The following is a 13986-nucleotide window of genomic DNA, read 5'->3' on the forward strand; positions in this document are numbered from 1 at the left end:
CTTACAGCTACTATTATATAGAATGGAGAAAATCTGAAAGCTTTTTCTCTAAGATCTGGGACACAACAAGGATGCCCACTTTCACCACTGTTATTCAACATAGTACTGGAAGTCCTGGCTACAGCAATCAGCCAAATAAAGGGCATCCAAATTGGCAAGGAAGAAGTAAAAAAATCCTTCTTTGCAGATGGTGTGATCTTATATTTGGAAAAATCTAAAGACTCCACCAAAAAAGTATTAGAATTGATAAACAAGTTCAGTAATTTGCAGGACACAAAATCAACATGTAAAAATCGGTAGCATTTTTTCATGCCAACAGTGAACAATCTGAAAAAGAAATAAAAAAGTAATTCTATTTACAATAGCCACACATAAAATATAGAAAGATCTCTATAGATCTTTCACTTCTTTGGTTAAGTTAATTCCTGGGTATTTAATTAAATAAAACTATAAAAACTATAAAACACTGATGAAAAAAATTAAAGAGGACACCAAAAATATGGAAAAATATTTGATGTTCATGGATTGGCAGAATCAATATTGTTAAAATGTCCATACGATCAAGCGAGTGAATTCTCATGAGATCTGGATGAAAGCATATGGCACTTCCCGCTTTACACTCTTTCTCTCTCCTGCTGTGATGTAATATGTCTCTTGCTTCCCCTTCATCTTTCCACCATGAATGATAAGTTTCCTGAGGCCTTCCCAGACATGCCTCCTGTTTCAGGAATCGTGCCACCCATGATTCAATCACCTCCCACCAGGCCCCTCCCTTGACACGTGGGGATTACCAGTTGAATGAGATTTGGGTGGAGACATAGCCAAACCATATCAGAGGTGATTGGATCATGGGGGAAGATTTCCCCTTGCTGTTCTTGTACTTGTGAGTTCTCACAAGATCAGGCTGTTTAAAAGTGTGTAACACTTCCCGCTTTACTCTCTTTGTCTCTTGCCACCATATAAAGACATACTCACTTCCCCTTTGCCTTTCTGCCATGATAGTAAGTTTCCTGAGGCTTTCCCAGCCATGCCTCCTGTAGAGCCTGCATAACTGTGAGTCAATTAAACCTCTTTTCCTCATAAATTACCCAGTACCAGGTAGTTCTTTATAACAGTGTGAGAACAGACTAATATATGGAAAATCAGTACCAGAGAAGCAGGGCATTGCTATAAAGATACCTGAAAATGTGGGAGCAACTTTGGAACTGGGTAATGGGCAGAGGTTGGAACAGTTTGTAGGGCTCAGAAGAAGACAGCAAGATGAGGGAAAGTTTTGAACTTCCTAGAGACTTGCTGAATGGCTGTGACCAAAATACTGATAGTTATATGGACAGTGAAGTTCAGTCTGAGGATGTCTCAGATGGAGATGAATAACTTATTAGAAACTGGAGTAAAAGCTGCTTTTGCTATGCTTTAGCAAAGAGACAGATGGCATTGTGCCCCTGCCCTTGGGATCTGTTGAACTTAGCTTGAGAGAGATAATTTAGGGTATCTGGTGGAAGAAATTTCTAAGCAACAAAGCATTCAAGGTGCCACCTGGCTGCTTCTAACAGCATATGCTCGTATGTGTTCACAAAGAGACAGTCTGAAATTAGAACTTATATTTAAAAGGCTTAGAGCATAAAAGTTTGAAAAACTTGCAGCAGCCTGACCATGTGGTAGGAAAAAAAAAATTTCTGGAGAGGAATTCAAGGTTGCAGAAATTTGCATAAGTAAAGAGAAGCCAAATTTTAATAGTCAAGACAATGGGGGACATGCTTCCAGGGCATTTCAGAGACCTTCGCAGCAGCCCCTCCCTTCACAGGTCTGAAGGCCTAGGAGGGAAAAATGGTTTTGCAGGCCAGGCTCAGGGCCCCGCTGCTCTGTGCAGCCTCAGGACGTGGCACCCTGCCGTGGCACCCTGCGTCCCAGCTGCTCTAGCTCCAGTCATGGCTAACAGGGGTCAAGATACAACTTAGGTCATTGCTTCAGAAGGTGCAAGCCCCAAGCCTTGGCAGCTTCCACGTGTTGTCAGGCTTGTGGGTATGCAGATGCCAAGAGTTGAGGTTTGGGAGCCTCTGCCTAGATTTCAAAGGATGTATGGAAATGCTTGGATGTTCAGGCAGAAGTCTGCTGGAGGGGCAGAGCCCTCATGGAGAACCTCTACTAGGGCAGTGCAGAGGAGAAATGTGGGGTTGGAGCCCCCCACACACAAAGTCCCCACTGGGCACTGCCTGGTGGAGCTGTGAGAAAAGGGCTACTGTTCTCCAGTCCCCAGAAAGCTTGCACTGTACACCTGGAAAAGCTGTAGGCACTCAACACCAGCCCATGAAAGCAACCACAGGGGTAGAGCTGCCCAAGACCTTAGGAGCCCACCCCTTGCATCAGTGTGACCTGGATGTGAAACATAAAATCAAACAAGATTATTTTTGAGCTTTAAGATTTAATGACTGACCTGCTGGGTTTTGGACTTGCATGGGGCCCCTTTGTTTTGGCCAATCTCTCCCTTTTGGAATGGGAGCATTTACCCAATGCCTGTACTGCCTTTGTATCTTGGAAGTAAGTAATTAACTTATTTTTATTTTACAGGCTCATAGGTGGAAGAGAGTTGCCTTGTGTCAGACGAGACTTTGGACTTGAATTTTGAGTTAATGCTTGAATGAGTTAAGACTCTGGGGGACTATTGGGAAGGCATGTTTGGTTTCAAAATATGAGAAAGACATGAGATTTGGGAGGGGCCAGGGGTGGAATAATATGGTTTGTGTCTGTGTCCTTACCCAAATCTCTTGCTGAATCGTAATCCCCAATGTTGGGGGAGGGACCTGGGAGGTGACTGAATCACTGGTGGGGTCAGATTTCCCCCCTGGTGTTCTCATAATAGTGAGTGAGTTCTCATAAGATCTGGTTGTTTAAAAATGTGGCACTTCCCCCTTCACTTGCTCTCTCCTGCCACCATGTGAAGACCTGCTTGCTTTCCCTTCACCTTTCTGCCATGACTCTAAGTTTCCTGAGGCCTCCCCAGCAATGCCTCCTGTACAGCCTGTGGAACTGTGAGTCAGTTAAACCTCTTTTTTTCACAAATTACCCAGTCTCAGGTAGTTCTTTATAGCAGTGTGAGAATGGACTAATATAACAACCCACAGAATGGGAGAAAATATTTGCAAACTACCCATCTCTATTATCCAAGGATTAATAAACAGAATATATAAGGAGCTCAAATAACTCCATAGAAAATATCTAATAATCTGATTTAAAAATGGGCAAAAAGCCTGACTAGACATTTCTCGAAAGACGAGATACAAATAGCAAACAGGTATATGAAAAATTGCTCAACATCACTGATCATCAGAAAAATGCAAATTAAAACTACAATAAGACATCATCTCACCCCTGTTAAAATGGCTTTTATCTCAAAGACAGGAGATAACAAATGTTGGCAAGGATGTAGAGAAAAGGAGACACTCGTACACTGTTGGTAGGAATATAAATTAGTACAACCACTATGGTCAATAGTTTGGAAGTTCCTCAGAAAACTAAAAATTGAGCTATCATATGATCCAACAATCCCATTGCTGGGTATATACCCAAAAGAAAGGAAATTAGTTTATCAAAGAGATATCTGCACTCCTATGTTTGTTACAGCACTATTTATAATAGCTAAAATTTAGAAGCAACCTAAGTGTCCATCACTAGATGAATGGATAAAGAAAATGTGATACGTATATACAATGAAGTAATATTCAGCCACAAAAAAAAAATGAGATCCTGTAATTTGCAACACTATGAATGGAACTGGAGATCATTATGTTAAGTGAAATAAGCCAGGTACAGAAAGACAAACATTGCATGTTCTCATTTATTTATGGGATCTAAAAATCAAAACAATCGAACTCATGGATATACAGAATAGAAGGGTGGTAATCAGAGGCTGGGGAGGGTAATGAGGGTTTGGGGGTCAAAAGTGGGTATAGTTAATGGGTACAAAAACATAGAAAGAATGAATAAGACTTACTATTTGACTAGGGTGAGTATATAGTCAATAATAACTTAATTGTATATTTATAAATAGCTGAAAGAATGTAATCAGATTGTTTTTAACACACAGGATAAATGCTTGACCATTCTCTCTAGGATGTGATTATTTCACATTGCATGCCTATATCAAACATCTCATGTACCCCATAAATATATACGCCTACTATGTACACACAAAAATTAAAAATGTTAAAATGTTAAAAAATCAAAATGAAAACTATTTGAAATATGGATTAAATCCACTAATAATAATCTAAGGCCTTTATGCATGGCAAGATACTAAAAAATCTCATTTCATGATTTAAAATTTTATATTTGTATTGTGTTCATGGTGTTAGCATAAAAAGTTTTAATAAAATAATGTTTACATTTACATATATTATGGCTGCATGTTTTCAAATGTTATACTGATACAGGCATTTTAATTAAATTTTTTTCTTTTTTTTGTTTTTTGAGATGGAGTCTTGCTCTGTCACCCAGGCTGGAGTGCAGTGGTATGATCTCAGCTCACTGCAACCTCTGCCTCCCAGGTTTAAGAGATTCTCCTGCCTCAGCCTCATGAGTAGCTGGGATTACAGACATGTGCCACCACGCCTGGTTAATTTTTGTATTTTTAGTAGAGATGGGGTTTTACCATGTTGATCAGGCTTGTCTCGAACTCCTGACCTCATGATCCGCCTGCCTCAGCCTCCCAAAGTGCTGGGATTACAGGCATGAGCCACCGTACCCAGCCAATTGATTTTTTTTTTTTAATTTTCTTTTCTGTTTTTAGAGAAGAGGTCTCACTTTGACAACCAGGCTGGAGTGCAATTATGTGATCACAGCTCACTACAGCCTCAAACTCCTGGGTTCAAGAGATCCTCCTGCCTCAGCCTCCTGAGCAGCTGAGATGACAGGTGCAAACCACTGCGCCCGACTACAAGTAAGTATTTTTTAAAGTTTGGGGACCACTGGGCTAAACTATGGCCCGTAGTATATTGGAACGCAAATCTTGTTCCTATGGATATTATGGCATTGTCTTGGTTTGGTGTAAATTGGAATGATAGCAAGTGTAAAATATTTATGGATTTGCATTTGTCTTCCCTAACCATGATGACTTTATATATTGTTGTCTAATAAGTAGAATGTGTTAGACATTCTTTGAGATGTCTGTCTGGCTCAAAGCTACCATCTTTTATGGAGAATTCTCCACCATTTCCTGACTTACAGGGTAGGATTTGTCAGCCATGTTTTTACTCTGGACTCCATTCCCTTTAAAAATCTTGATTGGCATGGGAGTAGAATCTCATAAAAATTGGGTTAATCAGTTCCTTTTTCCCTAGATTTTTTTTTCCAGCACAGAGAACCTTACTTTGACATTCCTTAGATTTTGTAATTGAAACTAAGACTGCTGAATATTTGCTTAAATAGTGGTTGGTTGAACCCTGGAACTTGCACTGAGGTTTCATCGTTGCATTGCCATGCACACGGAAAAGAAGAGAAAGTTCTTCTGCACAGAGAAAAAGCAGACATATGGAGAACCTTAGAACATTACCTGCCTTCCAACCTCTTTCCTGCTCTTCTTAAATATTTGAGTTTACATTATTTTGATTGCTGGAAGTGAGCCACAGTCAGAATATATAACACATAGCAATCCCAATGGAATTCCAGATATGGGAATTATCAGAGACCCCAGATTGTGAACCAATGATGCCTACTATATTCAAAGAGATGAAAGCCAAGACTGACAATTTTGGCAAATAATTAGATGCCATAAAAATGAACCTAAGAGATTTTTAAAAGAATCAAGTAGAAATTCTAGAATCGAAAATTATAAAAAACACAAAATTAATGTCTCAGTAGATGAGATTAACACCATAGGAGGAAGAATTAGTAAACTAGAAAATATATCACAAAAATGAGTGAAGCATGGAGACCTACAATGAAGCATGGAGAGACAAATGGATGGAAAACTTTTAAAAAGAGGGTAAGACAAATAGTGCATAGAATAAAAAGATCTAACATACACACACACACGTATGTATATGTACATTTTATACTAAAATATATATAGCATATATAATATATATTCATATACATACATATATATGTGTATATATATATTTTTGAGATGGAGTTTCACTCTTATTTCCCAGGTTGGAGTGCAATGGTGCGATCTCGGCTCACTGCAACCTCTGCCTCCCAGGTTCAAGTGATTCTCCTGCCTCAGCCTCCTGAGTAGCTGGGATTACAAGCATGCACCACCATGCCTGGCTAATTTTGTATTTTTAGTAGAGATGGGGTTTCGCCATGTTGGTCAGACTGGTCTTGAACTCGTGACCTCAGGGAATCCACCTGCCTTGACCTCCCAAAGTGCTGAGATTACAGGCATGTGCCACTGTGCCTGGCCACATATATTTAATTGGAATCAGGAAAGGAGAGAAGAGAGTGGGGGCGAAACAAAATTTGAAGAGATAATGGTTGAGAATTTTCCAGAACTCATGAAACACATCAATATATATATTCAAGAGGTTCATTGAATCCTGAGCATCACAAATAACAAGAAATACACTTCCAAGCACACATGGTAAGAGAACAGAAAACTAAAGTCTAAGAGAAAAATCTTAACAACCAGAAAAAATAGGACCAATTAACTCCAAAGAGGCAATAGTCAATTGACAGCTGACTTTTTACAGACAACAGTAGAAGTCAGAGCCTTGAAATAATTTTTTTTTTTTTTTTTGAGACAGGGTCTCACTCTGTCACCCAGGCTGGAATGCAGTGGTACAATTTTGGCTCACTGCAGCCTCAACCTCCCAGGCTCAAGTGATCCTTCCAACTCAGCCTCCCGAGTAGCTGGGACTACATGTGCACACCATTATGCCTGGCTAATTTTTTTATTTTTTTGTAGAGACAAGGTATCCCTATGTTGCCCAGGCTCGTCTCAAATTCATGGGCTCAAGCAATTTTCCCTCCATGGCATCCCAAAGTTCTGAGATTACAGGCATGAGCCTCCATGCTGGCTGGAATGGTTTTTAATTGTATTGAAAGAAAATAAACTGCAATAGAAATCTTTGCATCTTCTCTGATTCTACTGCCTCCCTCTCTCACTTCTAAAGACCCTTCCAATTACTTTGAGCCTACTGGGCAATCAAGGTGTCCCTATCTCTATCTCAAGATCCTTAACTTCATCATATCTGCAAAGGTAACATATTCACAGATTTCAGGGATAAGAATATGAACATCTATGGTGGGCCATCATTCTACCACACAACCAATCTAGAAAATGCTCTCATCTTTAAACTTCAGTGTCTCTTTTCTTCTATAATGCCCTATGAAACAAAGTGAATCAGTATTCAAGTACTGATTCTTGGAACAGGACAGGGCACTTTGCATATTAACTCATATTAACTCATTTAAAGTATCACCCAACCTTCAGCCTTGGTGAGGTAGATATTATTGCCTGGATTTTAAAGATTCTGAGATTGATTATGAGAGTTGAAAACTTAGGCCAGGCTCGGTGGCTCAAGCCTGTAATCCCAGCACTTTGGGAGGCCAGAGACGGGCAGATCACAAGGTCAGGAGATCGAGACCATCCTGGCTAATACGGTGAAACCCCGTCTCTACTAAAAAATACATAAAATTAGCCGGGCGAGGTGGCGGGCGCCTGTAGTCCCAGCTGCTTGGGAGGCTGAGGCAGGAGAATGGCGTGAACCTGGGAGGGATCCGGTCACTGCACTCTAGCCTGGGTGACAGAGCGAGACTCCGTCTCCAAAAAAAAAAAAAAAAAAAAAGAAAACTTGACTGAGGTCATCTAGCTGATAAAATGTCTGATTAGAAATGGGTACCCAGATCACCAGACTGGTCTCCATGACTGCAACCAAGCTTTTTCCACCATACCAAGTGCAGATTGAGTCTTTTTTATGCAAAATGCTTGGGACTAGAAGTGTTTGGATTTTGGATTTTGGTGGCTTTTGGAATATTAGTGTATACATAAGGTATCTAGGGGATGGGACCCAAGTCTAAACAAAATTCATTTATGTTTCACATATACCTTATACACATAGCCTGAAGATTATGTCATACAATATTTTTAGTTATTTTGTGCATGAAACAAAGTTTTGATTGCATTTTGACTGCAACCTGGCACGTAAGATCAGGTGTGGAATTTTTCACTTGCGGCATCATGTCAGTGCGCAAAAAGTTTCAGATTTTGGAGCGTTTCAAATTTTTGGATTAGAGATGCCCAACCTTACAGATGTTGTTTGGGTTATTCTATGGATGATTTCTGGCCAGTTTCTCAGGAAACACGCTCTACTATAGTATATTTCTTAATGAATGAAAAAGAAATGAAAGAACGGAGGGGAAAGTTTCAAACTGGAGAGACATCCTTGAGTAAAGTATGGTGGCTGAATGTTCCTACCTTTATTGACCATGTATGTGACCTGGTTAAATCACTTAGGTTCTATTAGGCTTCAGTCTTCTCTTCTGTAAAATGAGATGTTTGGACCTAAGGACACCTTTCCAGTTCCCTTCCCGCTGGGACACTCTAGGATTCTGAGAAAGAAGCCCCTGGCCTCAAGAGACCTCCACTCTCTTGGGTGTGCTCTAAGATGACTGCATTCATTTTAGAAGCATCTGAACTATGCCAGAGACAACCTACTGTAGATCTAAGGAAGAAAAAATGAAGGGCAATGAATGCGAGAGGAAGGGGAGAGGAAAGAAGCCCATGAAGATTAGAGATGGAAATGGCAACATAAACAGCGTGCAAATATAACCACTGACGGGTATCTAGCGTTTACATGCAAATAAAACTCTGCTTGTCTCTGAGGATGCAGAAACAACACATTGTTTTTGGTCTTAAGCCGCTCACAGAATGCCCGGGGGTTACACTTTGTATTTAGCCATGAACATATAACTTCCACCTTTAGAAGTCCTGCATGTGTGAAAGATAAGAAAAACGGATAAATGAAAATATTAACAAAACGTTTGAGTATGCCAGAGGCCACGTGAAAAGACGGTGTGCGGAAACAGGTGGGACCCACTGGTAAGCTGGATGCGCGAGTAGGACAAAGAAATTGCCCCCCACTCCCGGGCCTCACCCAGACACAAAAGAAACGCCCTCTGCCCTTAGAGGAGCAGCCTTTCCTCAGCCAGCCGAGCGGCTGGGTTGCACAGTCCCCGCCCCCGGCCGGCCCCTATCGCTCCCGCCTCCATCCCTCGGGCCTCGGAAGTGACGCAAGCGCCCCCCCACCGCCGCTAGATCCGCTGCTGCTGCCGCGGCGGGCGAACCTGCAGGAGGCGGCGGCGGCGGTGGCGGCCGAGGCTGAGGGAAGATGGCGGACGGCGTGGACCACATAGACATTTACGCGGATGTGGGCGAAGAGTTCAACCAGGTACGTGAGAGCCCGGGTCCCCGTCGCCGACGCGGGCGGCGCTGCGGCTGGGACGCTGACCCGGGGCCCGCTGCGGCCGCGAGCCGAAGCGGCTGCAGACTGTGCGCCCTTGCCGCCTCTGGGCCGCGCCGCGGACCCCCGGCGTGCCGGCCCCCCCCCCCGCCCTTCGTTCTACCGCGTCGTTTCACGGGCCGCGGACGCGGCGACCCGTCGCGGGGTCTGGAGCGCGGATGCGGGCCGCTGTGCAGCTGCCGCCGGCTCCTCCCTCGCCGGCGCTGCCTCGCTCCCTATTGTTGGCGGCACCCGGCTGGCGCTTCCCGCCGCACTAGGCCCGGGCGGTGGGGCCGCGTGTAAGCGGCGGAGAGAACTGGCCGCCGCCGCGCCCCCTCCCCCGTCGCCGGCCGGAGGAGGAAGCCCCGGCAGGGCGCGCGCCCGCCGCCGCCCCTTCCCCGCCGCCGCCGCTCGGGCCCAGATTCCTCCCATTGCTCCATTTTGTCTCCCTGCCCGCGCACTATCGCCTCATGGAAGGCCGCATTCACGGCCCTTTGTATCCCGCGCGCCCAGTCCCTGGGGCTCTCCTCGGGTTTGCGACAGATTTCGGCGTGGCGCCTTCCTCCTCCCTTCACGCTTTCTGAAGGCGGCTGAGGTGCAGGCTTGTTTGCAACAAGTCATTTGACTTTTGGAGCCACAGATAAAAGTCGGTGCGCTGATCTTGCCTTGTTAATCCAGGGCTTGCCGTGCCTTTGAAGCCCAGTCGTTTTTGGCCTTTGTTATGAAAATACCTGTGAAGATGGGTGGCCGGGGACCAAAAGGAAAATTGGAAGCGCGATGTTTGGATGGAACAAAAAGATGTTAGCTCACCCACAGGTCTCATAGTGATTAAAATGAAAGAACGTTCACCCCAAATCCTATGATGTGGTTTAAAAATAGAGTTGCAGATAAGACCCTATTTTCGAAAACAAAGTGTTAAATCCCCCGGCCCTGCATTACCTTTTGAAAGGTTGAGCGAAAGTGAGAATGCAAGGTTTTCCTGAACGACGTTGCTTAGAGGTAACGCGGAGCTGTGATGTCTGATAATGGGCATCCTTGCAAAAGATGTCGTTTGTTGCTAGAGTAGTGACGTTTAAGGTTTGAACCTGCTGGTCGTATCTTTACTGCATTTTATGTAGTAACACATTTAAAACAAATTGTGCCTAACTGCCGTGTTCCTAAAAGCTTTATTTTTTTGTATTTCCCAGGTCCTTATGAGAAGCTTAATAAAATAATACTGGCTTAATGTGTTTTTTTCCGCCTCCATTAACCGTCATATTCGTGACTAGTTGCTCAGGCTTTTTAAAAACAAGGAAACTCAAGAGCTCTTTACTGTTTTATTTTTCAGGAATGACTTTGTTCTGGTTTAAATATTAGAAAACAGAAAACTACTAGTTGGCTTTAAATGTTTGCTACTCCGTTGAAGACTGGATTTGTTTAAATGTAATACATTGTAATCAAAGGTTAAGTTTTTAAATCTTTGTGTTTTTAAAATTGTGCTTGTTTTAAATAATAATGCTTGAATTGTGTCAGTTACAAATCAGATATATTCCTCGAGTGCAACACAGATTCTAACGCTTATAAGACCTCTAGGAATTTTTTTTCCTTTTATTTATCGAGTGAATATAACAGTGCGTTTAGAAGAGGGCCGTAACTGCAAGGAACAACGATTAAGTGTTCAAGGCTGCCCTTGTTAGCTTTTCTTACAAGAGAATACATTGCTTCACCTTTCTATGCACAATAAAAGAAGAATTGGGACACAATTTTAGAAGTTAAGCTTTTTTCAGTACCTCTTAATGAAATATGTTTGGGCTTTTGCATACTTAATTTGAGAGGGACATCTCCCTTTTCCGGATAGCTGGGTGGATTGTTATCCCTGTGCAGTAGCAAGTGCTGACTGGGCGGGAGGTAAGAAGAGATTAGTTTTGTGGACCCAATGAGGGACTCCTTTTAAATGTAACTTTTCAACGATTTGTATAAGGTACGTACCACATATCTAACACAGTTGTATAATTTTACCAGTAAAATCTTTATATGTTTGAATAGATTGATGGCGAGGATACATAGAGGCATTGTTTTTGCTACTTTGCATATCGTTGGCCAATCAATGATTGATTGATTTGTTTATCTTTTTGCAGTACCACTGCTTGCTGTGGTAGTTCCTGTACCAAAAAAAAAAAAAAGTCACAAAAGGATAGTTGGTTATTTTCAGAGCTTATCCTGCTTTTTAAAATGTTACTGTCATTGAAATGTTTTTCCAAAATTTTACCGCCATTAGAGGCAACCACAAAATAACTTACAACTGATTTAATCTTTACTAGCTGGTGACCTTATTTCTACTAGTTGCTATAGTAGATTTGACCTCTTGTTTTATTGTTGAGTAAAATATTTTCCTAAGTATTAGCCAGTTTTGACTTATTTTGGCTTCAAAACTGTTGTAAACATTAAGAAAAAACTTTGTTTTCCAGTGTAAACTGCAGTTCTAATCGGATTTTGTGTACTTTGAAATTCGGCATAGTCTTTATTTCCATTTTCTACTATTTTTTTTGTCTGTATCCTGCTGAGTCTCATATTTTAAATGTCATACTTTTATGAAGCTTGTTTGTATTTTGGTAAGGCACAGTATTATTTCAAAACGTGATTTGCATCTATTGAAGTAGAAAAAAGTGAGGCATTCAACAGTCTTAGCAGAAACTAATTTGTTTGGGGATAGATTGAGAATAATAGTTTAGTGAAGCTCTAATAGAGTTCTTCACCAGGTGAACTTAAGAATGGAGAATGAAGGGGGAGGAGGCACAAGGGACTGACTAATCCTTATGGGTTCTCTTTAGTTCTTAGAGGTCTTTGGATGTCACCAAGTTGAGAACAGTTGGAAGGGCAATTTGAACGTCTTCCAAACCTCCATATTACTTGAAGTTGAGAAGAAAGTGATTCTGTCTCACACTCAATAGTGTGTCAATTCAGTTTTAACTGGGATTTATACTCAAGTGTAGTAATTACTAGCCCAATATTTAGTAATTGTAGATTTTAAAATTCTGGCCAAAACTAAATAATTTAAAAGTTGAATTGTTTAGGACGAGTGTGGTGGCTCATGCGTGTAATCCCAGCACTTTGGGAGGCCGAGGTAGGCAGATCACTTGAGGTCGGGAGTTCAGACCAGCCTGACCAACGTGGTGAAACCCCATCTCTATCAAAAATACAAAAATTGGCTGGGCATGGTGGTGCCTGCCTGTAATCCCAGCTAATCAGGAAGCTGAGTAGGAGAATCGCTTGAACCTGGGAGGCAGAGGTTGCAGTGAGCTGAGATCAGGCCACTGCACTCCAGCCTAGATGACAGAGCAAGACCCTGTCTCAAAAAAAAAAAAAAAATGTTGAAAATACATTTCTTGAGTGTCCGTTATGTGCCAGCAACAAGGGATACAAAGTTTAGGTTGTCTCTACCCTTAGAGTACACTGTAGGGGAGCTGAGAGATACCTACATACAGTAGTCCACACGTATCCACAGTTCCACTTTCTGTGGTTTCAGTTACTCGTGGTTCTGAGGGCTGAAAATATTACATACAGTAAGGTACTTTGAGAGATACTATATTTAGGTAACTTTTATTACAGTAAACTTATACAATCGTGTCGCTTCATGATGGCGATATGTTCTGAGAAGTCCATCTTAGGTGCTTTCATCATTTGTGATCATAGAGTGCTTTTGCATTTCAAACCTAGAAGGTACAGCCTGCTACATATGTAGGCTGTATGGTGTAGCCTGTTGCTCCTAGGCTACAAACTTGTACAACATATTACTGTACTGAACACTGTAGGCAGTTGTAACACAGTGGTAAGTATTTGTGTATCTAATATATCTAAACATAGAAAAGGTAAGTGAAAATCTTAATATAAAAGATAAAAAGTGGCACACTTGTATAGGGCATTCATCATGAACTTGCATGACTGGAAGTTGCCTTGGGAGGGGCAGCAGGTGAGTGGTGGGTAAATGTGAAGATCTGGGACATTACTGTACGCTGCTGTAGACTTCATAAACACTGTACAGTACACTCAGGCTACACTAAATTTATTTAAACTTTTTTCTTCAATGATACATTAACCTTAGCTTACTGTAGTGTTTTCACTTGATTGATTGATTGGTTGATTATTTTCTCACTGTCATCTAGGCTGGAGTGCAGTGGTGCAATTGTGGCTTGCTGCAGCCCTTATCTCCCAGGCTCAAGCAGTCCTCCTGTCTCAGCCTCCAGAGCAGCTGAGACTACAGGCGTGTGCCACCATGCCTGGCTAATTTTTATTTTTTTATAGGGATGAGGTCTCACCGTGTGGTCCCAGCTAGTCTGCAACTCCTGGGTGCAAGCTGTCTTCCTGCTTTGAACTACAAAAGTATTGGGATTACAGGCGTGAGCCACTGTGACTGGCCCATTTTTACTTTATATACTTCTTGGACTCTTCAATAATAACAGTTTAAAACACAAACACATTGTATAACTATATAAAATATTTTCTTTATAGCCTTATTCTATAAACTTTTTTCTTCTTTGTTTTGTTTTGAGATGGAGTCTCGCTCTGT

General features: G+C 41.9%; 1 protein-coding gene across 4 annotated transcripts in view; it reads left to right on the forward strand.

Annotated features, from left to right (window-relative positions):
- Positions 1–9241: 9241 nt before the first annotated feature.
- The window catches only part of CPSF6 (cleavage and polyadenylation specific factor 6), a 34429-nt gene continuing 29684 nt past the window's right edge, over positions 9242–13986 (forward strand). The window contains exon 1 of one of the 4 annotated variants that reach the window (XM_008003977.3): positions 9242–9389. In XM_008003977.3, the coding sequence (XP_008002168.1) occupies positions 9330–9389 (60 nt within the window). In that variant the 5' untranslated portion in view covers positions 9242–9329. The remainder of the gene's footprint in view (positions 9390–13986) is intronic. The other 3 variants (XM_008003978.3, XM_008003979.3, XM_008003980.3) reach the window with 3 other exon arrangements.

Source organism: Chlorocebus sabaeus, chromosome 11 (genome assembly GCF_047675955.1).
Source record: "Chlorocebus sabaeus isolate Y175 chromosome 11, mChlSab1.0.hap1, whole genome shotgun sequence".
In the NCBI taxonomy this organism is placed as follows: domain Eukaryota; kingdom Metazoa; phylum Chordata; class Mammalia; order Primates; family Cercopithecidae; genus Chlorocebus; species Chlorocebus sabaeus.